Here is a 22,950-nt window from a genome sequence, read left to right on the forward strand (position 1 = left end):
GTAGCACTGATTTGTCACAATTCCCATCCATTTACATGGCAAGGGAGATTCGGGAGACCCAAGTGGCAGAGCCTGAGGTCAAAATGCTTTACTTTGGTACCTGAATGCAGGGCAGTTCACAATGCCTGGCCACATACTTATATGTCATCAGCGAAACCAAAACTCAAGAGCAGATCTGGCTATTCCACTGAACACACACCTGCCCCCCACCCCAATAGTGCTGTGCATCCAATACTAACAAGCAGATCACAGAATTCTGAAAATCCTTTCCTCTCGGCATGGTGTTCCTGGGCTGTAAGCATGAAAGCCGCTCAGAACATTGCATTATTTCCCTAAAAAAGGAGCCAGCTCTACGAAACCTACTAACCATTAAGAGGAAATGCAACCCTGGATTCTGGAACTTCCTCCCTGACTCACTTCCACCCTCCCGTCATTAAACCAGTTTTTTTAAACACCCTTCTGCCAAGAATCCCATGAGCCCTGAGTCTTGTCTCAAAAAAAACCACTGTCAAATTAGACCAGAGAAAAACTACAATTAAAACCAAGTCCAGTTAATAATCTCAGAGGTGCCAAGATGTGAGCTAATCCTCCCTGCTCAACCATGGGGATTCCCAGGTGCTCCACCTCCCTCCCTGGGTCTGCATAATGTGGGTTTAGGCTGTAGGCTCTACAGGGCTGAGACCCATGAGTGTAAAGGGCCCAGCACACTCTTGGTGCTACACAGTTTTATAACACCTGTAGCTGTTTGATTTGATGCAGGTTAGTCTATGAAACAACGTGCAATTATTGTCCTACAGCTGACTGAACTGGCTGGATTTCCAGCAGAACCATCCCAATGACACTGCAGCGCCCATGCCTTCCCCATGCCCAACCACATGGCAGCTACCTGCAGGACAAACTGGTCTGGCTCACTCAGCTTGCTGGGATTGTCCTGGTAGTTCTGGTACTGCTGGACCTCCTCTGCGTCAGGCGCGTACAGCAGGAGCTGCTTGATGTGAGAGGACTCCAGGCGGTCGCTCTCCATTGTCATGAGAATTTGGCGCAGCTCGATGTGCGAGAGCTTGAGGTGGGCTATCAGGATGGCTGGGGAGGAGGAGGAAGGGCATCAGCTGGGGCAAAGGCAGGAAGCAGACTCCAAAGGCTGGTTACATTCTATGTGAATAGTAGTGTCAGGGTGGAAACCCCAAAGGGAAGCTCCATAGGGGCAGGAGGGCAGTCTCTTGGCCTCTCTGCTGAGACTGTTGGCAAGAGGGCCACCTGAGGAGCTGTTTTTTGTGATGTGGACACCTGCCCATCAGGAACTGGGCCGGGACAGTTCTATCTTCTCACCCGAGCCACTAAACAACCATCAGATGGTGAGAACTTTCAGTCACTACCCAGCTGGGCTGGATCGGAAGATGTGATCCAGAGATAGGAGACTCCATTCCCGTTCCCGCCCCCTTTATCCAAAGTGCTCATTTACAAATATCCAAGTGGAAGCAATGCAAGGGATTAGCCTGGCGACAGAGCAGAAGCCTTCATGCATGTCAGGGTCTAGTCTCCCCATGGGGCTCCCCTAGGATTAATGGGATTCAGGTGCATGATAAAGTCAGATACCTAATGGTAACATTCTGCCTTGTCCTATGCAGTGCACAGGGGATGGAGGACACCTCACAGCATTCCCATGCAGGAGCCCGGCAGAATGGTGACCTGTCACTCTACTGAATGCTAGGCTGCAGGGCCAAGCTAAGTGTCCACTTGCATTCCTTGGATTCAAGGGGGAGTGGCCAAGTTGTCTGGGGTCACAGTCCAGCCCTCCCCCCTGCCCCATCTATGTGCCTGCTGGTGCCTCATCCAGAGGCAGGCTCTGGGGCAATGCACACCGATCCATACTGGAGCAGTTGTAAAGATCAGCTGAGTGTGCTGCCCTCAGGTGCTTCTGGTCATGTTCTGCAGCGTCCTTTGCTTTGCACCTCCTCCCCGCCTGCCACTCTCCACAATGCAGGGAGAAAAGCCTCATTCCTGGGGCTGCCCCATTATCTGGAGCGCTATCCACCCCACTCCACGCCAGTGAGTCACAGCCCATCTTTATAGTTCTCCTTCAAGCCTTCCTCTCGTTAGCTTAAGGCTGACTGTCTCTGCTAGCCTACAAAGGACACTGTATTGCAGTGGTCTCTATTGTCCTGTACTGACCACTGCACCCAGCCAAGATGGGATGTACCTATTTATCTTTGCTCTCTTTTTACCTTTCCAGTTCTCTATACTGCCAGGTACTGCTGTTTCATCTCAGGACCTGTTTAGGGTTTTGCTTCCACTCTGACATTTTACTTACATGTGTTGTAGGCCTTTTTGTGAGACAAAATTTCAACCACGTCTTTCTTTTTAAAGGATTCAGGCAACAGAGTTGGCTCTGGAAGAGAAACTGAAAGATTTAATCAGATGTAAGGACGGGCTCAGTTGACTCCAGCACCGAGGAAACTGGGCTGAAAACAGTGAGATAATGAATGAGAGTGAGGAGACATGATGCTCTGGGCACAGGAATGGCTCCGGGAATCCTTGAATTCTGTAATTCAAAGATCTCCTGAATGGAAGACTCACGCTGAGCTGAAAAAGGTAAAACAAGAGGTGAGAGACACAGAAAAATCCCAGATTGCTCCAGAAACTTAACTGGGTGAGTTAGTACCACCTCACCCTGCCAAAAAGCCTCGCAGACCCTCCAAAACCATGTTCCCATATCAGATTTATTACCTGAGCACAGAAATCCCACTCTGGTTTTATTCTTCTCAATTCAAGCGAGTCACAGACTGCCTTTCTAATGGTTAGTCATCACTTCCTCCCACACCCAGGAGAGCAATCGGAAGTTACCCATCCACCTTCCCCCAGGAGACAGACAGATTATCACATCCCCATGCCCCACAAGAGACAGATCTGACCTTATCCCCCTCCTCCCCCACACTCTTTTTCAGCTATGGAACTGATTTTCATTCATTAAAGGTTGCTCTGCTAGGAAGGCAGACCAGGACTCCTGAGCTCATGCTTAGAGCTCCACCTGGAGTTCTTTCTAGCCCATTCAGTGCTGTTAGGGCGGGGAGCCGAGATACAGCTGCATGAGAACCAGTAAGTGAAACTGAACATATAAAGTGAAACTGTCCAGCTGAGATTCACAGCCCCACTTGACTGAAATGCAGACAATAAACAAACAGCATCACTGGAGAAAATTAAGGGAGATTTTAAAATAATCTCCACTTTAATAATCTGAGATGTTATTTAGTATCGTGTGGAAGAATTATTGGTAGTCCACTATATATGACTTCTGTGATGACAGTGTCCCTGGAAATAGGCATTATCTCATTGATTACTTAGGGAACACTTTATGGTGAAAGAACTATCTGTTCTGTGTCAGCTCTGGGTTCTAGTGGCAGCATGGCTGTTCATAAGTGGTTTACTTACTTGCAGGCTTATGAGTTCCAAAATGAAGCTCCAGGTCGAGGTATTTGACCATATCACTCAGTTTGTCATAATCTGAGTCTTCTCCAAGCTGCAGGAGGAGGAATATAGTCAGTAAGACCCTGTCCCAGGAGGAGATCTCCATGCTGCACATCCCCATTCTGCGCTGCATTCCCACCCCAAAAGCCCTAAACTATGCAGCCCCAGAATACCTAGAGGCAGGTGCATTTTTGTGACATTTTCCTTATAACTGGGGTTTGCCCACTACAAAGCCACTGCAGACACTGGAGTCTATGTGGTCATGAATTTCTCTCTTAAAATGTCCTGGAACAGAGGTATTTTTTATATCAGAGTCTGACTACATCCCATGGGATCATTCTCTGTTCAGAAGAAAGAAAAGAACCTGGTGATTCAATCCTCCAGCATTGCTGCTTGCAGACAGTCCCATTGGAGTTAACTTAGAAGACTGTATGACATTTAAATTAAAAATGGTAACTCTTCAGCATGTTTCTTGGGCAGATATTATTTCACTAACGCATACGATGGGAATTACAGAAACCTCAAGTGCCTTTTGCATCCAAAAAAATCACTAAGCAGAAATACTTCATTCCCAGCCCCCCCAAAAGGGGAGTGAGAAACAAATGTACAGGCTGAGTACTCCAAGTTAATTCATTGAATAAAATCACTTGGGGAATAGGGATCCGCATGAGAGACTGCCCAGTTGTTAATTTCTACGTTTTCTAACACTGTTTAGGGAAGAAAGTACATGGCTTGAAATTTAAGTCTCACTGGACTCAGCTTTTTCCAAATCAATTCAAAACAACTAAAATTCACCTCAATCAAGTCAAATCCTATCATTTTAGCTGAGATAAGCAGCTGAGTTCTGTGTCACCACCAGGGGGCGAATCATAGCCTGCCTGGCACAGGTCAATAATACTGTCTAATAAACATCACTTCTGGTTCTAGCCTCTTCTCCATCTCTCCAGTTATAATGCACCCATCCCTGTGATACCTGGGTGCCATTCTTCTGCTTTCCAGCATGCTCACAATTTTTAGCACACCCCTGTTGATAAAACTGCAATTTCCTATGGCTGGTGATTGATGAAACTCCTGCTCACACTGACCAAGCCGCATGGATATAAAGGAATATTCCGCAGAGTGCGGCTGGGGCAGATCTTACTGGATATGTTTTCCAGTACTAATCACAGTTGACCCTTATGTGGTCCTTTGGGTTCTGATCCAAACAAAGCAAGGATGAAATTAAGTGAGAGGCACCATAAGAACTGCCACCTTGGGATAGATAAGTGATCCACCTGTTTCAGTTTCTTGCCTAAGGAGTGGCCAACCCCTGATATTCCAGGGGGAGGGAAGAACACCCCCACAGAATGCACCTGGCCAACTGGAAATGCTGCTGCACATGGGGAAATCTTCTTTCCCGACCCCTATAGTGTAGGCCTTGGAGCCGGAGATTTGATTACTTGGATTGTTACTTTCCTGATGTAGATTTCAGTACTGGACCCAATGTCATCCTGCCCTGACTGAGCCTGAGTGCTGGGTTCCATACGGTACCTGCCCCCAGATGGTGCCTTCCGAGTTCTCCACTTGCTCCCACCGCAGCCTTTTGACACTCATGTGGCTGGACTCGCTCCTGCGATGTACGAGGCCCCGCTGCAGCAGGGGAGGTGCACATGGCACTGGTGGGGGAGGTGGGGGAGGGGGAGGGGGAGGAACTGGGTGTAAGTGACTCCCTAGGGTTTTGGAGAGTGGGGAGGAGATATTTCTTGTGGCCTCTGAGCTCAGAGTGACTGGTCTGGAGTCATGGAACTGCGGCGGGGGCGGGGGCGGACGGGGGGGGGGAGGCGGGATGTGATCAGATAGGGTGGAGTAGGTCAGAGAGCTCCCTTCATCGCTGCTGCTGATGTACTCGCTGGCACTGCTCATGTCATTGGTGACATAGCTGCCCTGGTCGTCATGGAAACTCATCTGATTTGGGAAAAAGAGAATATAACTACACCATGAGAAAAGCTTCTCCTCCCAGCCACTGGGCACAACGGCCCATCAAGGTACAAGCTAAAGCTCGAGTTAGCACAACTCGTCAGCTGTTAACATGACCACTCTGTAGTCTGGACGCAGGCTAGCACCTAGGACACAATTCACTGGGGAAGAATTCACAGCTTCCTGCAGTGCAAAGAACCATGGACTGAGCCCTCACGGGAGGAGTGCAGCACCTGTGTGTGGCTGCTCTCACTCGAGCTAGGCGGACTGGAGAGCAGTAATGTAAGTTAACTCCACAGTGCAATCAGGCCCTGGGAGAGCTCCCTGCCCCAGGATCGCAGTGCTTTGCTGTACAGCCCAGAACTCTCCTTCATAGTCCCCATCCAGCTACTTCTGCAGGAGCCTCCCCGAGACAGAGCCACCAAGCTGCTCCCTCCTGCTCTCTGGGTGTGATGCGACTGTACCTCACTGATCGTCCCAACAGGGAACCCAACTCCTGAGCGCAGCCCTGTCCAGGTCCCCTTACTCACCTCCTCGTAGTCATTCTCAGGTGTGAGGAAGTCATCCACGATGGTGACCCTGTGTCCCAGCTGCTCACTCAAGGCGTCCAGGAAGCGATCTGTGTCCCGGCTGCGTGGAGGCCTGGAGAAGGTGAAGAGCTTCTTCCGTCGAGACAGGGGGCTGAGCGCGTAGTCCATGTGCTTGGGGGAAGGGGCAGGGCTGCTGTCTAGGCTGACGTAGGGGTTGGACTCTGTGCTGCTGGGGGAGGGGATGCTGCTGTGTGGGTGGTAATAGCACTGCTGGGAGGGCAAAGGATCACTCTGCCAGGAGATCGTCATCCCCGACTTCCGAACACCTGCAGGAAACAAACAGTGCTGCAGACTAGACTCCTCCAAGCCTACATCTCATTTGAAAGCAGGGCTATGAACATTTCCTGTGGTCTAACACGGATGCCTAGCCTTCACCCAGCCATGGGCCACTAGAGCAAACTGTTTGGCGCTCCAATGTCTGTGTACAATACAGCAACCTTGAAATAAAGGTGCAACCTGGAGAGATGATGGTTGCCAGCATGCAGTGATCTATCCTGATCTGAGCAGAAGCTTCTGAGATCAAACCAGAGCATGGCAACTCCCCACTCCTCCCCACTGAAGATAAAGGTCACATTCTAGAACTCTGTGGGCCCCCTTAGACTCAGAGGCTGCACTGTTGCCTTCCTTAGTATAAATAGTTGCTGTGATGCGTGCACAGACCCAACACTGACCAAGAAGGGGTTAATTAGAGCCTCTGGGTTCCATCAACCCTGCCCCAATGCACCTGTGAGAGCTGTCAAGCCTGGAGGAAGGGTTAAAAGGGGGAAAGCCCAGCTCAGTAGTGGCTGACCAGCAGAGAGAGGGGACGTCTTGCGCTAGCTCCTTGAAAGAAGGAGTGGGCGGGGCCAGGGGATATTTAGAGACTACCTGAAGGAAGGTGTGGCTGGGGCCAGGATCTACCCGTCTCTGGAAAGAGTCTCCCTGGAGATAGGTAGGAACTGTTACACTTCACACAACTAATGTGTTTTTCTTTTGGACCTGGGAGATTGTGCTTCTTGCCCTGCCCAAGCTCTGCTTAAGGTCAGAGTATTACCAGGGGAGCCAACAGACCCTTCTTCTCCAAAGGGGATGACTGCCTGCAATAAACCTGTGTTGATTTCACCCTAATGGAGCAGTAATTTGTCATGAGACCTCAAATGACTTGATCCCGGGTGCAAAGAGAAATGTAACGTAATCCTGGGACTGCATAACTAGCACCAAACCCGCATGTTGCAGGTCATCATACCAGCTAGAGCAAATGAACTGCCTCTATCCCAAAACCAGGAGAAGGAAAGCCTCTACCTGCAGCGTTTGCCTGGTCTGGGACAGGGGGTGAATCTCTGTGTGTGGGGGCATTAGCCATCTTTCCTGCAAAGCTGCTGATCAGGCGATTTTCTAACTCTGCATAGACAGCTGACATCTGAAAGCAAAAAGAAAAAAACAACCATAAATGTCCAACTCTGGAAATGTCTGAAAACCAGTGATGTAAAAGAGGAAGGCACTGTGTCCCATCCCTGATCCCAACTGCTCTCTATTATTGATTGCATTAAAAAATCGCCCTTTTTTAAGGAGCATTTGACACTAAGGGAAGATGGTTCCCTCTTTTCTGAATCACACACCGTTCACTCTCTCTGATTAGGTTGTACCAAAGCTTTGAAAGATGCCAGAACTGTTAAAGCAACTGACTGCCAGGGTAATATGTTTAGAGAGCCGCTCTGATGAGGTGCTGAAGGGATTGTTTCTGGCATGGGAAGCAGATGCCCAGGTGATAAATGTGCATGCAGCACCCTTAGCACCCTTCCCTTGTTTATCTGCCTTCTGATGTGAACATAAAATAAAGTCAAACTGTTCTGCTGCCCTGTGAAGTCAAAATGTTACATATTCATCGAGCAAGAGCTGCCCAGGAAAGCTCTTCTCTCCCAGCCACCACTTTCCTCACAGAAAACCCACCCAAACAGCTGCACACATAGATAGCCAAGGTTCAAACCATTTTGGGGTTGGGAGTCTCTGGAAGGGATGTGCCATCACCCGCTTGCCTCTCTCCAGGCGTCAGTCGAATTGATACTTCTCCGGTGTCGCTGTGACCTGCTGGGAAGGAAAGAACTGCCAGTGATGTCCCCTGTATGAGCATCCTTTGATTTCACTGCTGCACCTGCCCACCTCTCACTAATCAGAGAACAGGGGAACATCCACTCACACGAGACTAAGAGCCTGATCTCATCTTCCTGTGGACCCAAATATCTCACTCCCTTCAGCAGAATCTTTGATGCAGAACAAGGATAGTTCAGACTTTATGGACTGTACGGACCCCAAACTCTAAATGAATGGTGACATATTTCCTGCTGCACTGTGGGTAATTTGCTAAAATCTTCATTTAAATTGCCATCTACACTGTAGGATAGGGTCACCCACTAGGGAAAATATTTGTGTAGACCAGGCAAATGTGCGAAAATATTTTAATTATGACACTGAGCATAGAGACACCAGACATCACATGTGCAATTAGATGTGGCCTAGTGACTGGCATACAAGCCTGGCAGCAAAGAACAGTGGAATGCTGCCTGCATTTCAACAGCTACTCCTATGCTTGGGGGCAAGACACTTTGCCTCTCTGTGTTTATAAAATGAGGATATTAGTGTTAACCTGCCTACCTTGCTGGTGGGTTGGTGTGAGGCTTCATGTAATTTCTCACTGTTTGAAAGGTGCTCAGTGTTATTATTACAGTATAATCAATAGGTTTCAGAGGGGTAGCCGTGTTAGTCTGTATTAGCAAAAACAACGAGGAGTCCTTGTGGCACCTTAGAGACTAACACATTTATTTGGGCATAAGCTTTCGTGGGCTAAAACCCACTTCATCAGTGATGCACTTTACTAGTGTTGCACAAATTTTCAGCACCAGTTGCACAGTCTTTAGTACAACATTGGAAGGAAGGAACATTACCCAGTTTGTCAATAGGTATTTCTAATGTATCCATCATAGTGCTATCAAGGCATCTTGTTACTGGAATACCAAAGATTTTCTTCTTTTTTATTAAATCCCTGGATATTTTTTCATAGGACGCTTCACCCTAGTTGTCATGTGCTGGATAACAGATGACTCCAGAATCACTGCAAATGAAAAACCCATGCCACAGATTCTGACCTGTCACCAGAATAAAAGCAGGAGCATGAACAGTGAGAGTGAGACGAGGTAAGGGCTGGGACTCACAGGGTTATGATGGGGGAGTATGCAGATAGAACAGCTTTCCTAGGACAGCCACTCCACTAGCAACAGGCCAGCAGGCATATTCCTAAACTCATTTTCCTCTGTGCCAAATGTGTCAGAATCAGGGTGTTTTTTCTGCAGTTGCCATTAACAGCTGGACTTTGTCCATTCAGAGCAAATGGGTCAAAATCAGACCTGGTGTGAGTGGGTGGCACACCACGGCTTTCTCTGGAGATGTGCCTGCTTGCACCAGGGTTGAATTTGGCCCTAGATGTGGAGATAAAAATATTTGGGCTGAAAGGAATGTAAATCTCTCCATCGGCTCTTTAACATTTGGAAAGAGTTAAAGACAGGGATTAAAAAGAGTTTCCTCCCTGGCAGTCACTCACCCGTGTTTCTAAATGGAACTGGGAGTCTGAGCCTGCTCTCGGGAGAAGTGGCCACGGTGGCCAATCAAACCATTAACCTCAGGCCAAAGAACCAGATCAGCCATAATGGGGAGATGGGCTGCAACTCAAAGCTGGGCAAATCAGTGTAACCAAAACTTCTAACTGAGTTCAAACATTGTCAGTCCTTCCCACCCTGAAGCATTATTGCTCATGGTCAGAGGAGTCCCAGGGGCGTCTTACTTCCTGCTGGGCCTGGAGGAGTTAAAATACAGCCAAGGGACAGATCCCCATCCCATTCCATGCCTTTGTGCTATAAAAGGACACCCAGATGGAGTAGAGCCAGCATCCAGGTGTGTGTTGGGGCAGAGGGGACATGGCTGGAATACCTTGTACTCCAGTGATCCTGGGCCAGCCGCATGGCCCCAATAGCTTATGCATAATGCCACCTTTGCTCCCCTTCTTGGGGACTGGAATCCTGGGGTCCTCACTCAGTCCTCAGGCAAAGTGCCCATTGCCTTCAATAAAGCTTGCCTGAGTAAATGCTGAGTAAGGCCTTTAGGCTTTGGGCTACTGAAATCAATAGGTAAAACACCTGAGCAAGACCTGAGTAAAATCTAGAGAAGGAATTTAGGATTTGCAGCTCAATAGGCAGAAATTCACCAGGCACCCTGCAAATCCAGCAGGTGTGGGTAGCTTGGGTGACATTCAAAGAGGCCCCTGTGTTTTTGAGTGTTCATCTGAATCTCTGGCACTTTTGCCACTCCTCACTAGCAATAAATAGCAGGCAGGCTGATACCATCCTCCAGTTTAGATTCTTTGTCATACTGACCTAGAAACCCCTTTTTGAACAAGTGGTTTGTACAATAAAGACAGCTGGAAATCTGCTGGGTCTGGGTTATTCCCACCAGTCTCCTTTCGGTTTGGGACTAGTTCACTCTCAATATTATTAGGACAACAGGTCATGCTTCCCTCCTGCTCTGTTTTTTCAGAAGGGCAACTGAGGACAATATTCCTAACCTCACAGCTGCCAAATATCTGTCTGGAATCTGAGGCTTCCCTCTGGCTAATGCAGTTGTCTTGGATTCCATGCATTAATATCAGGCACAGGAAATCCCCCTCAACAGCAGGTTACTGGATTCTCCCAGTAGAAATGTCTTCTAACTGGCGGCTCTGACAGCATCCTCCTTTGACAGCTCAGTAACACTACAGTCCCTGTTAATGGTGACAAGTTCATATGAGGACTTAGGTTCCCATTTCTAAACACCCCATTATCCCCCTGTTAGAGGCACAGGAGGCTATTACGTCAGAGGTACATGGCTGGTTATGGTGAGTCGCATGGTACTGAGAAACCGATGAGTGAGAAAGCGCCGCAGGCAGACTTCTATTCCACGCTGGGTGCCAGCTGCTAAAGGGACATGGATTGGCTGTGACTGCATGTCAAACTATCAAGAAAAAAGAAGAACAGGAGTACTTGTGGCACCTTAGAGACTAACAAATTTATTATAATAAATAAATAAATGTGTTAGTCTCTAAGGTGCCACAAGTACTCCTGTTCTTCTTTTTGCGGATACAGACTAACACGGCTGCTACTCTGAAAACTATCAAGAGGGATCTGGCAGAGAACTGAGGTGGGAGGATGGAACCAGCAGCAGTGTAATGCTCTCCTGGGGAGAGCTGCAGGGGTTTCAGGATGTTGGAAGAGGCCCTGCAGGAAGGTTAGAAGACTGTGGCTTACCAGTGGGAGGGAGAATGAGGTGTTTGTGGAGGACAGAAGGAAGGCTATATCTATCCCTCAGTGCAGTTTGCGCACTGAGAGCAGCTGGACGGGTTAACGAGCCAGGACCCCCTTCAGAACCAGCGTTTGTGGTCCTGGGGGCTTTCCAAACACCATTTTAGGTGTGAACCTGGGGAAGTCTGGACAAGCAATGATGAGATCCAGAAAGAAGTATGGATCCAGACAGACAGAAGTGAGCCTCATCCCTTAATGCTGCAGCAAGACTTATCCCTGGAAGAGCCCCGGGGCGGAATGTGCAGAATGGTTTAGATTATTGCTAATCCACTGGCCTGGCAGCCCACTGTAATTCTCCCTGGCTGTCCCTCTAAACAACGTTAGGGATCCTGAATAAATAACGTACAGGCTCAGCCCAGGCAGCTTTCGCATTAGGACTTTCTAATGTTAAACAGTTTGTTCCTTGTCGGAACAAAAGTGGATTTGCTGCCAAGGGCTGTGAGCCTGACTCTCTGCTAGCTTGTACCTAGTGCTGCTATTTAGACCAGTGTCAAATCAAGGACTGGGCCAGAACAACAGCTAGAAATCCCGACTCTTGGGTCTGCGTCTTAACAACCAGGCCCGCTGGGCCCAGGATAAATGGGAAACAGCCACAGGAGCTCTCCAAAGGGAATCTTCATAGAGCAATAAATGACCTACCTCCTGTCCCACCTTCCTCAGGGCCTCGCGTTCGAATGCTTCCCCGACATCCTGAGGCCCTTCGAACCGAAGTCCGGGGCCGTTCCTCTGCCTCTGGCTCTGCTGCAGCTGCAAAGAGACTTGATAAGTTACCATGTGTCTTTGCAAGATGCACTGGCTCCCAGTGCTCCTCACCTACCATCTTCCTATTCATCACAGAGGAACAACCCCAGGGACATTCAGGTTTGCAGCTGCCCTTGACCACAAAGTTCTGTGAGCCTGAAATCCCACCCCCCACATCGGGACAGGATCCCAGCATATATGGCTCATCAGGAATGACTCCAGAGGGAAACAGTCTCCGCCCTCTAGGAATGGGCTCCTGGCATGCAAAGCAGTCTGTACTGCAGTGCTGCAATGCAAGCTGTAAGAAGAATTCTCCAAAACCACATGGTTGATGCTGGTGTTGGGTAAAATAATCTTAGCATTACATCAGAACCTAGAGGCTATGGTGTTCAGTGCCTGGCAGATAGGCACTCAGACAGACATCCATGAAACATTACCACAGTGGAGACGACCATTTGGTTTGGAACCAGATCAAATGAAGAGCTGCCCCAAATCTGGGGAAGTCTGGCCTTCATGTTCCCAAACATGGGTATGCACACACTGTACCAGAGTACATGGAAAGTCACGTGAGCACAGACTGACCTTTTATGGAAGGGAGCACATCCATCACTTCCTAATTGTAAGGTCTGAATACCAGGAACTCCTGGTTTTAATCCTGCCTCTGAAACTATGTGGCCTTGGGTAAGTCACTTCCACACTCTGTGCTTCACCTCCCTCATCTGTAGAATAGGACCAGTAACGCCAACTCCTTGTAGGTTATTCTTAAATTACTATCTGTAAAGTGCTTTGAAGATGAAAAGTGATGTGTATGTGCCAAACAGTATTATTAATCCACTCAGAAGCCCAAGCTCACATCAAATGACCTGAAGTAGATACATATCTAATCTAACCATATACACGGGGGAAAGGGCTAACCTTAGAATAGCATCACCTGTAAAATACATATATGTGCATGAAAAAGAGTACATACATGTACAGCGGGCACAATTACATGTTTGTAGCACATTTTATTTGTGCAACTTAAATGCCTATGTTTGAAAACTGCACTCATAGAACAGGAAAGGATGACCCACTCTCTACCAGTGTTAAAATAAATTAAAACAGGCAACTGAAATCAAGACTTCAAATCTGTCTCCTGACATGATTCGGATGTTAATAATAATATCATTTAAAGTTTTCATTTTGAATATCAGGGCCCAGCTGCTTGGAATGCTCATGTAAAAATATGAACGTTTGCCCACTTATTCTGAATGCACAAACACAGTCATGTTAATTGTACGTGCAAATTAGGTGAGCAAATACACAAGCATATTTGCATGCTCAATTCAGAACATTTGTGCCTACACTGCAAGAGCTGGTTGCCCCTACACAAATGACTTTTCCTTTGTAAACAGATTGTGTAAAAAAAAGTGTCTAAACAAGTCCTCCCCTTCTTCAAATTGAAAACTCTTTCCTGCAGTTTTAGCCATGTTTAAAATAAACTTATCAGCAAAATGTAAATGGTTTAAAACCCAGGAATTTAAAAGTAATTAACAAATCTAGATACAAAGATTAAAACCTTTCATTCTAAATTTACCCTCTGTCTTTTTGCTGTCTGAGTGTGAAGCACATAATCCACAGCAAACCACAGTTGGTTTGTATGTTGCCACAGCAACAACAGATAGTGACAAGTAAGAAAAGGTAGGTGCAGACTCCTTCACTGCAGGATGCAATGTGATTTGCTAATGCCACCCTAAATCTCTGTGATAGAACAAAACCTCCTAGGCAGAGGCTGGAATCAAGCATGTTTCTCACTTTCTTTGTGTGATCTTTGATGGGCCTTAATTTTAACTGAACCCTAATTGTAGACATTTATTTATGCCACATGTTGGTGACATCAGGGGAGAAATTGCATCCATTAGGCAGCTCTTTGACTGTCTCAGATGCATTTTTAAGACAACCTACCACAAAAATATTTTTATTTCTTGCCCCCAAAATGTGGAGTTTCCTCCCAAAATTACACTGGTCCAAGGTGCAGGAAGAGCAGCCTTCAGTCCTGGACTAATCCCAGGTTTAAAGATCAATATCTCATGAGTGATCAGGGCTAGAAACAGAGAGTCCTGATTCTGCACTGTCCTGTACCCTGGATAGTCATTTACATCTGTGCAAAGTGGATGTACAACACTGCCATTCTGATCAGGTAGAATTTTACACCCGGTCTTCACAGGTGTGAGTGACTATACAAGGTGCAAGGCAGGGGAGAATCAGGCCCCAGAGCTCTGTCCCATTCAAGAAAGGCTGGCAAGCCACCCTTTCCTATGAGAATTCACCACTTTTTTCGAGCCCTAGCACAACACAAGATATTCAACCTAACCTCCAGTAATCTTAGGCTGCTCTTGACAATGTGATAACATACAACAAGACCCAATCCTCAGGGAAGTCATGAGACACAGCGTGCACATGTCAGAGTACAGGAGCTTTCCTCTCACCTGCCACTGACTTGTAACCAAGGAACCTGGCAATCTTTTGCTGGCAGTGCTCCTGCTCTTCGTATGTCAATAGCTGGTAGATAAACTGCCAAATGACCTGCTTGACTGGTGTGTCCAGCACGGGGTACACATCCACTATGAGAGTATCGATGTTCCTGCACAGTTGAAAAGAGAAGGCAAGACAATGATCACCTACTTTTGCTGCACTATTCCTTCCCATGAAAACTCCCTTTTTGTTTCATCTCTTTCTGTCCTATACCTAACTTAGATTTTAGTTCCTGTAGGCAGGGGCTTGTCTCTTATTTGTCTGTGTAACTGTACTGGGCCCTTTATAAGCAGGCACTGCCAGCCCATTTGGCACTGGTACTTGACTCTTTAAAGCAAAAGAATTCTGGGAAATGTAGTTCTGCAGCAGTCCCAGAGCATGTGACTCAAGGACCATGTGATGGCCAGGCTATAAAAAGTACTGCTCTTTGGTCAGTGTGAGGATGAGTTAAGACCTAAGGCTGATCCCCTTTGGAGCTAAGGAAGCAGGCTTCTACAGACTACTGGAAAGGGCCTGGGAGGAGGCCTAGAGATAGGTGGAAGAAGAAGGAGAACCCCCAGGGAGAGGTAAGATTTGGTCAGGCAGTAAGTAGGAAGTGGCCCAGGGCAAAGTGAAGCCGGGGGTTCTGAGTGGAGAAGACAGCCACTGCATAGTTAAGACCTTTAAGCTGCAGCCTGCAGCGAAGGCTGGACTGGGTCTCCCCAATGGTGCCATGTAAAGATGGTGTAGAAATCTCTACACCAAGTGGGAAAGGATTGTTAAGCCTCAGAGAGGACTGATAAACGGATTGACTGTTTAGCCTGAAAAGGGCAACCTTGCATCAATGGAAGGGAACTCTCTATGTAGGGCCAGATTCTGCTTTCTGTGATGCTGATTTAAATCAAGAGTAACGCCACTGATTTCTTAAGAGCCAAGTCTGTATTTTGCATGTGGTAGCAAAGAATTCCCGGGTAAAAGGATTAAGATACTAGTCCATCCCAGTGCAGTGGTCACCTGAGAAATGGAAGCTGTTTATATTAGTGGGAAACCACAAAGATGAGGAAGCAGCACAAAGTTACCCAAACTTTTTTTGAACCTCACAGAAGCTTGAAGGTTCATTTCCAGCTTTGAGCAAAGGCCAAGATTGCTCATTATTCTGGCTACCTACATCTCTGGCACAGCACCTGAGACAATCATACTTTGTTCATCTCAAGTACATGTTCCATTCAAGGATCTTCAGGGGGTTTATCAGCATTAAGTAATGAGCCCACCCTATGCCCCTGTGAGGTAGATACTACCCCTATTTTACTAATGGGCTGGCCAGTCTTTGAGGTGAAGTGAATCATTCAGCAAATCGGTGGCAGAGTTGAAAACAAAACTTGGGAGTCTTGGCTACCAGTCATCTGCACTGGCCTCCCGAGGGATGCTGAGAATTGAAGCAATGTATGTTCCTGGCTTGCCATTTGCAGTCCTCAATACAATCAATCATTGTCCGAGACGGAGACACTGGGATTATAACGTCTGGCATGTTAGTCGGTGACAGGCAGTGTTCTATCGTACAGTTCTGACCTTTCCAATGTTTTAGCATGTAACTGAGTAGCTAATTCTGTTTTGCTGTACCTCATTTTCAGACAACCTATAGTTGCAGGCAAACTATACACAAACAAAATCAAATGAGAACATAGGAGGTGCCACAGCTGATCCAACCACTAGTCCACCAAGTCTAGCTCCCTGTCTCTTGCAGTGGCGTATAGCTGGTGTATCTGAAGGACCAAGCCTCAGGTGAATGCAGCACCTGAGAGAGGAAGTGTTAGGCTTTGTCTACACTAGGCACCTTTTAGCCACATGACTGTGCAGGTACAGGCATGCAGTGTAGCCACTGTTTGACAACAGGAGAGAGCTCTCCTGCTGACAAAAAATTTTCACCCCCAATGAGCAGCGGTAGCTTTGTGGGCAGGAGCACCTGCGCTTTTCATCGACAAAACTTTTGTCTTTCGGGAGGGGAGGGGGGGTTAAAACCTCTAAATGACAAAAGTTTTGTCATTCAGTTGCCAGTGTAGACAAAGCCTGAGACTCATTACTTTTAATATCTATGGGCACAATCCTGCTGCCACTGAAGACAAGGGCAAAACTATAATGTAAGTAGGATCAGGCCTATAGGCTGCAAAACTGCATCTTGTTAATGACCAGCACTGAAACAAAATGCAGAATACAACATCCTCTGCTCCATCAGGGAGTGCATGACTGGGGAATCTATACAGAACTGTTCTTGCCTCATGAGAATTCAAAGCAACGAATGCTGCTTAATCGGGGCAGGATTAGCACAATCTGTGTTTAAGGAGGGCTCATTCAGCCAGTGCCAAGGTGCTAAAAGGTATCTAATCAGGTGTGGAATTCTGAGCTCTGAGACACTGCCAAGTAGGGACCTGATCCTGCACTTCCTGATGTAGGCGGTAATGCTCCCATTGATTTTAGTGTGTGCAGCATCATGCCCTGAAGGTGAAGAAGATATGAAGGAGAAGTGCTATGAACAGTGCTGTTATTGGTGCATTTGTATTTAGTAGCTTATACCACCATGGACAGTCCTTCATCTTCCATGGAGCTAAATTCTGAAAGCTTCCCTCAGAACTCCCAGTGAAATCAATGGGCCAGTCAGCTCCCTACTCCTTTTGTACTCAGTCCTTACTCAGGCAAAGCTCCCAGCAAAGTCAGCAGGAGTTTGCCTGACTTCTCTGGGTAGGAGCTCTGGATTTGGCCACTGGCATTTACACCTGTAAACTTTCCATAGTAACTAATATCCAGTAGAAAGGAGAGGGGAGCCAGGCTCTTTTCCCAATGAATGCCAAGGCTCTAAGAAAGATGGTCCTGAGCAGCCCATCCGGGGACATTATCACTCCTAATATCCAAATGTCAGGCCTGCTGATGGCTTTATCAGCCCTGTATGAAAAAGATTAAGGGTCAAGGGTGGAAAACAAGTGCATTATTGAAGTTCTCAATGCCTCCATAAGATCAGTTTCAAGGCCTGCAGCAGGGCAAAGAGGATGTGTTCAATTACAGGAAGAAAAGTTTGCCAGCGGGAGGCATTCTTGTGCTAAGGCCAAGGGAACACATTAGCCAAAATGCTGAAAGGAGCAATAAGAGAGGCATAAAACACAATGAAAATTAAACAAAAGGGGCTGACTGTAAGAACAGGACATGCTGTTGGCTCAGGGTCTGTCCAGGCAGCCAGAGACCCCTAGCTGCATGAAAAGAACAAGGTAATTTTTATGTTGGATTAAGGGGCAATTATGGGTAAATCTCAAAAGGTAGTAGGTTTGGATGATTCCCTGACCCCTCAGTGGGCTGGGCATCTGGCCAGATGGGGCTTTCCACCCTGTTATCTTAATGGTTTCTCTGATGGATATGTACAGGGTAGGCATGGAATACAGATCAGTACCCCAGTGGGTGCTCATCACTTGTGGGAGAAGGGAAACTGCACCTCATGTTGCCTCCCAGCACCCTTTTCTAGCTGCTGCTTTAACAGCAGCCCTGAATATCTCAGTAGGGGAGCAATGGCCACATCTCCTCATCCAGAGTGACAGTCACTGGCATACAGGGCCTCGCGGATAGTTGGGGAACATAGCCAAGAAAGTAAGGACATTTCAGTTGAATCCTTTACAATGTTCTGGGAAGATCCCTTCCAGGCCTTATAACAACTCAAAGAATCCATCCCAGGTTTACTCTGGGACCAGGCATAATTGGAAAGAACAAAGAGTTTCAGGCTTGATCCTGCAAGGTGCTGAGTGACTTCAACTCTAATTGAAGTCAGTGGGCATTGAGGGTGCTCAGCATCTTATAGGATCAAGTCCTTAAGCACAATAATCAGTACAGTGCAGGTATCTAGGCAATGCTGATATGGTCAATAAAGCTAATGTCTGTTCCAATCATAGAATCATAGAAGATTAGGGTTGGAAGAGAACTCAGGAGATTATCTAGTCGAACCCCCTGTTCAAAGCAGGATCAACACCAACTAAATCATCCCAGCCAGGGCTTTGTCAAGCGGGACTTTAAAAACCTCTAAGGATGGAGATTCCACCACCTCCCTAGGTAACCCATTCCAGTGCTTCACCACCCTCCTAGTGAAATAGTGTTTCCTAATATCCAACCTCGACCTCCCCCACTGCAACTTGAGACCATTGCTCCTTGTTCTGTCATCTGCCATCAATATCGAGGTTCAGTGCTTTGATTCAAGAAGCAGATTGTAATCAGGGACACCACCACCACAACCAACTAAAGGAATACAGCATTGAATAAGTTACCGATGCTGGAAGAAACCTTCTAGTGATTTGCAGATGATGTAGCGCTCAGGTGGTGTCAACAGACGTTCCAGCTGCTGATTGAAGGTCCTTCCTTGGATCTTGATGCTAGAGGGAAGTATCTCTGCCACCCACTGCAGGGAGGTGAGGGCTGAGGAGGGGTTCGGGGAGTCAGCAGACTCCGAATCTGCAGCACATGGGCACAAAGGAAAGAGATTATTAAATGGATAAAGAACAGGAGGCAACAATGAATCTTAGCATCAGATTTAGGCATCAGAATCCAGTTTCAGCCCCGGTACCTCTGAGGGAATCTGCACTCCAGCATGAAGAGGGGAAGTGATTTAAAGAGCTGGGAATGATTGCAGCCAAGTCTGTTGTGAAAAGACAAGAAGGGAGTCCACCAACACCTATCCCTGTAACTACAAGGAATTTCTTCCCTTGGAGAAGAAAAACTATCAAGGCCAAAGGGTCTCTAGCCTTTAAAACAAACCTATGGAAAAAAAAAACAACTAATGTGCATGGCCTTAAAGCTGTATCCGACAATCCTCAAAACCTTCTGTCCTCATTTAATTAACTATTCCACTTTTACGTATACTCAGACAAAACTCCCATTAACTTCAATGGGAGCCTTACCTGAACAGACTTCCAAGAACAGGTTCAATCTTTGTGTCTCTGATCCCTGTATACCTGCAGCTTCGATTGCCCAGGCATCCTGGACTCTGTGGTTTTATCAGTAGGAAGGACTCTGATAAGGCCAGATCAGCGAGGTAACGCAGAGTGTGTGAATTATGAGTGGAAACCCACCAAGGCCGATATTAAAAGGAATGTGTAAGGGAGCATATGTGCATCTTTGTCTCAAAATAAACAGACCTAACAGACTAATTTACAAAAACACTTCAGCCACTGAAAAGCAATGTGGTGAACGGATACTTTAGCTCGTCAGAAGAAGATACTCTGGCTGAATCACAGCTTATCATTAACCTTGCCATTCTCAAATGTGCTGAACCAATATAAACAGAATAAACTGTCATGGAGCTTCTATTGTTTCAATAGGCCTGAAATTTAATCAGTACAAAAAGAGACTTTTAGACCTTTCTCTGCTCTTTTGGACGTGATTTACGTCTTCTCATGAGTCATATTTTCTAAAGTGAAGGATTCTTTTTAAGAATAGCAAATATACACAAAATCATATACTTTCTTTTTCTAGAGAACCTTCTGCTGAGAATCTCAAAGCACTTTACAAACATTAATGTACTTAGCCCTCGCAACATCCTCTTTGAGTGCAGTACTTCAAATGTTATACTTGGGTACACTGAGGCACAAAGAGGTCAAATTACTTTGCCACAGTCACGCTGTACTGCTCCTACCACTGAAGTACAGACACCTCTGGAGTGGGACACAGCAGCTGTTTAACAGTGCACAGCAATACTTCACAACCGTTTGAGACAGGAAATAAAGAAAATTGTATCCAACAGAACCTAGAGAGGGAATTTAGGTCTGCAAAATGTAATTACCCAAGTAGGCATTTGGCAAGGCACCAGAACTAAAAACCAGACACTTTTTTTGAGAGGAAGGATGGTCCAGTGGTTAGTGCACAAGCCTAGGCATTCCAGGTTCAATTCCCTGCTCCGCCACAAACTTTCTGTGTGACCTTGGACAAGTCACTTAGCCTCTTTGTGCCTCAGTTCCCCATCTGTGATAATAGCACTGCCCTCCCTCACTGGGGTGCTGGGAGAATAAATCCAGTAAAGACTGTAAAGTGCATTGGGATCTACTGATGCAAAGTGCTATGTAAGAAATAGGTATTATTTTTTATTATTATTATTATTCGTTATTATGTAGCCAGGATTCCAGTTTTCCTTCTCATCCAAAAGACAGCACCTTCAGCAGCACCGAGCCCTAACACTCGGCTCTAGAATGGATTCAGTAGTGAGGGAAATGGAACAGTGCCATTCATGGAATCCCAATAGTATTTCCTGGGGCTAGGAGTTCCTTGGCAGCATTCCAACAAAATACTGACCGAGCCTGCCCTTACTTGGCTTAGGAAATGATTTAGGGCTTGTCTACAATGTGCCAAAGTACAGATGATGGGCGTGTGAACTGCAGAACACACCACAGGGCTGTGCTCTAACTGGCCCAAGTGCATGCTGCTGGCATGAACTAAAATGTATCTAGTTCATGTTACTGTACTCCTGTTTGAAAGAGGACTACGTTAATGCACCTTTTTAGTTTACGCCAGCAGCAGCCACACAGGGTAGTTAGAGCGTAGCACTTTGATGCACTCTGTGATTACACACCCACAGTCCACATTGCAGTGCAGTGTAGACATCGCTTCAGTCACCTATACATTGTGGGCCAAGCTCTCCTCTCCGCTGCACTGAAGTCAATGGAGTTCTGGTGAAACACTAGAATTTGCCCCATATGTTTCAATGACTCTGACATTCTTACCAACAAGAACCCAAGTTACACAGGATAAATTATTCATGAACACAGCAGAGTTACATTAAATAAGATGTACAAAATTACATATTCAACAACATATGCACAGGTGTGTTCATTTAGTCATATACACACACAGGCTTTGAACGCAGGTCATTCTAAAGGGCCAGCCCAGAAAACTAACAGCAGTACGGTGATCCCTTGGATAGCTGTGTGGGGCTGAGACCAAGCTTGCTCCCTCAAGACTGGCAGCAGCAACTCTGACTGCAGAGGAAGAATGCTCAGCTGTTGGGGGAGGAACTACCTTTCCTCGTTGTCCAGTGACTCTCCGGCTAACGCAGGAGCAGTGTCAGGCTCAAGCCAACATGCGAAATTTGATGGGGAGCATAGGAGAAACCTGCCAGATTCCTTCACCAGGTTTAGTGGTTTGAAGGATAGTCATCTCCACCCCACCACCAGCCCCACCATGCACTGACATGGCAAATTCAAGAGTGAACTCCAGGTTTTCCGTTCTGTCTACCTGTTGTGCATTTCTCTTTAACAATCTTACCAACTGGAAAATGGACCATCCCTTCTTCCACAACCAGGGTAGGCATTGCCCCACTGCCCTGCAGCATGGACACCACCTTATCATGGGAGCAATTCCTGCAGAGCCAGACAAAGAGAACCCACATAAATAACACTTTCAGAGCCTACACTGCGCCCACCATTTGTGACATGGGCATCTCTGAAGTCTCCTAAGGATGAAAAGGATTGACAAGAAAAGTAGGATTCATCTAACAGGAACATAACAAGTCTGGGAGAGACACCCAAACAAAGGCACAATGGCAGGACTTTGACAGCTGCACCCCTGGGTATCAAATGGAGAAGATCACAGCTGCCTTCATCTTTACGACTGGGACTATAAATTCAGCATGCTGCTCTGACCGAGGTAGAGTATGGTACTCTAGCTGTAGTCTCCCGGGGCTGCAGCTCTTCATTAGAGATGTAGGAGCAAATTTTGCTCCTGGTGATCTATCCCATGCAGAACAGAACTAGCTTGCGGGCAGCAGTGGATCTCATTGTAGAACATTTGTGGGATGTTCTCGGCCATGCCTGCAGCATGGAATAATTACAGAGCACGTATATGGATAGAGTCAAGGAGTCTGTTGTGGCTAATGATGCAGGCACTTCTGCAGCTCACGCTGACAGACTCCTTAACTGATCTTTCCATCTAACATGATACACTTTCACAGAGCCTTGTCTGTGAAGAGAAGATCCAAAGTGAGGGCGAAACACATTTTTCCTGCTGATGGCATAGCCATTTTGGATAAAGTACAAGCAGACCCGAGACACTGTTTGCCAAAATGCAGGATCAGAGGGTAATCTACAAATAGTCTCATCTGTTTTCTGGGGCTGCTGCTTCAGCCAAAAGTTTGCTGGATCAGCTGAAAATCGAGAACTCGGGAACCAGCCAAAGCAGCATTAGATGTTTAACCTTTAAACATGAATCACTCTTTTACCATGCAGACTGTTCTAGCACTTCACTTCTGCTTATTGTACAGTAAGATTTAGCCCTAGAATAAATGCTACTGTCATTGTGTAATGGGACACAGAGCAAGCCGAGGT

At 46.7% G+C, this 22,950-nt stretch overlaps 1 protein-coding gene across 4 annotated transcripts in view; it reads right to left on the minus strand.

Moving 5' to 3' along the window:
* GRID2IP (Grid2 interacting protein) overlaps window positions 1-22,950 on the minus strand; it is a 102,287-nt gene that overhangs the window by 11,685 nt on the left and 67,652 nt on the right. For 3 of the 4 annotated variants that reach the window (XM_034784233.1, XM_034784235.1, XM_034784236.1), the window contains 11 exons: window positions 21,893-21,987; window positions 18,907-19,090; window positions 14,584-14,738; window positions 12,014-12,121; window positions 7,978-8,078; window positions 7,293-7,410; window positions 5,952-6,277; window positions 4,996-5,409; window positions 3,430-3,517; window positions 2,312-2,401; window positions 887-1,083 (listed from right to left, as the gene is read on the minus strand). In XM_034784233.1, coding sequence (XP_034640124.1) covers window positions 887-1,083; window positions 2,312-2,401; window positions 3,430-3,517; window positions 4,996-5,409; window positions 5,952-6,277; window positions 7,293-7,410; window positions 7,978-8,078; window positions 12,014-12,121; window positions 14,584-14,738; window positions 18,907-19,090; window positions 21,893-21,987 — 1,876 coding nt within the window. The remainder of the gene's footprint in view (window positions 1-886; window positions 1,084-2,311; window positions 2,402-3,429; window positions 3,518-4,995; window positions 5,410-5,951; window positions 6,278-7,292; window positions 7,411-7,977; window positions 8,079-12,013; window positions 12,122-14,583; window positions 14,739-18,906; window positions 19,091-21,892; window positions 21,988-22,950) is intronic. The other variant, XM_034784234.1, reaches the window with a different exon arrangement.

This window comes from Trachemys scripta, chromosome 10 (genome assembly GCF_013100865.1).
Source record: "Trachemys scripta elegans isolate TJP31775 chromosome 10, CAS_Tse_1.0, whole genome shotgun sequence".
Taxonomy (NCBI): Eukaryota; Metazoa; Chordata; order Testudines; family Emydidae; genus Trachemys; species Trachemys scripta.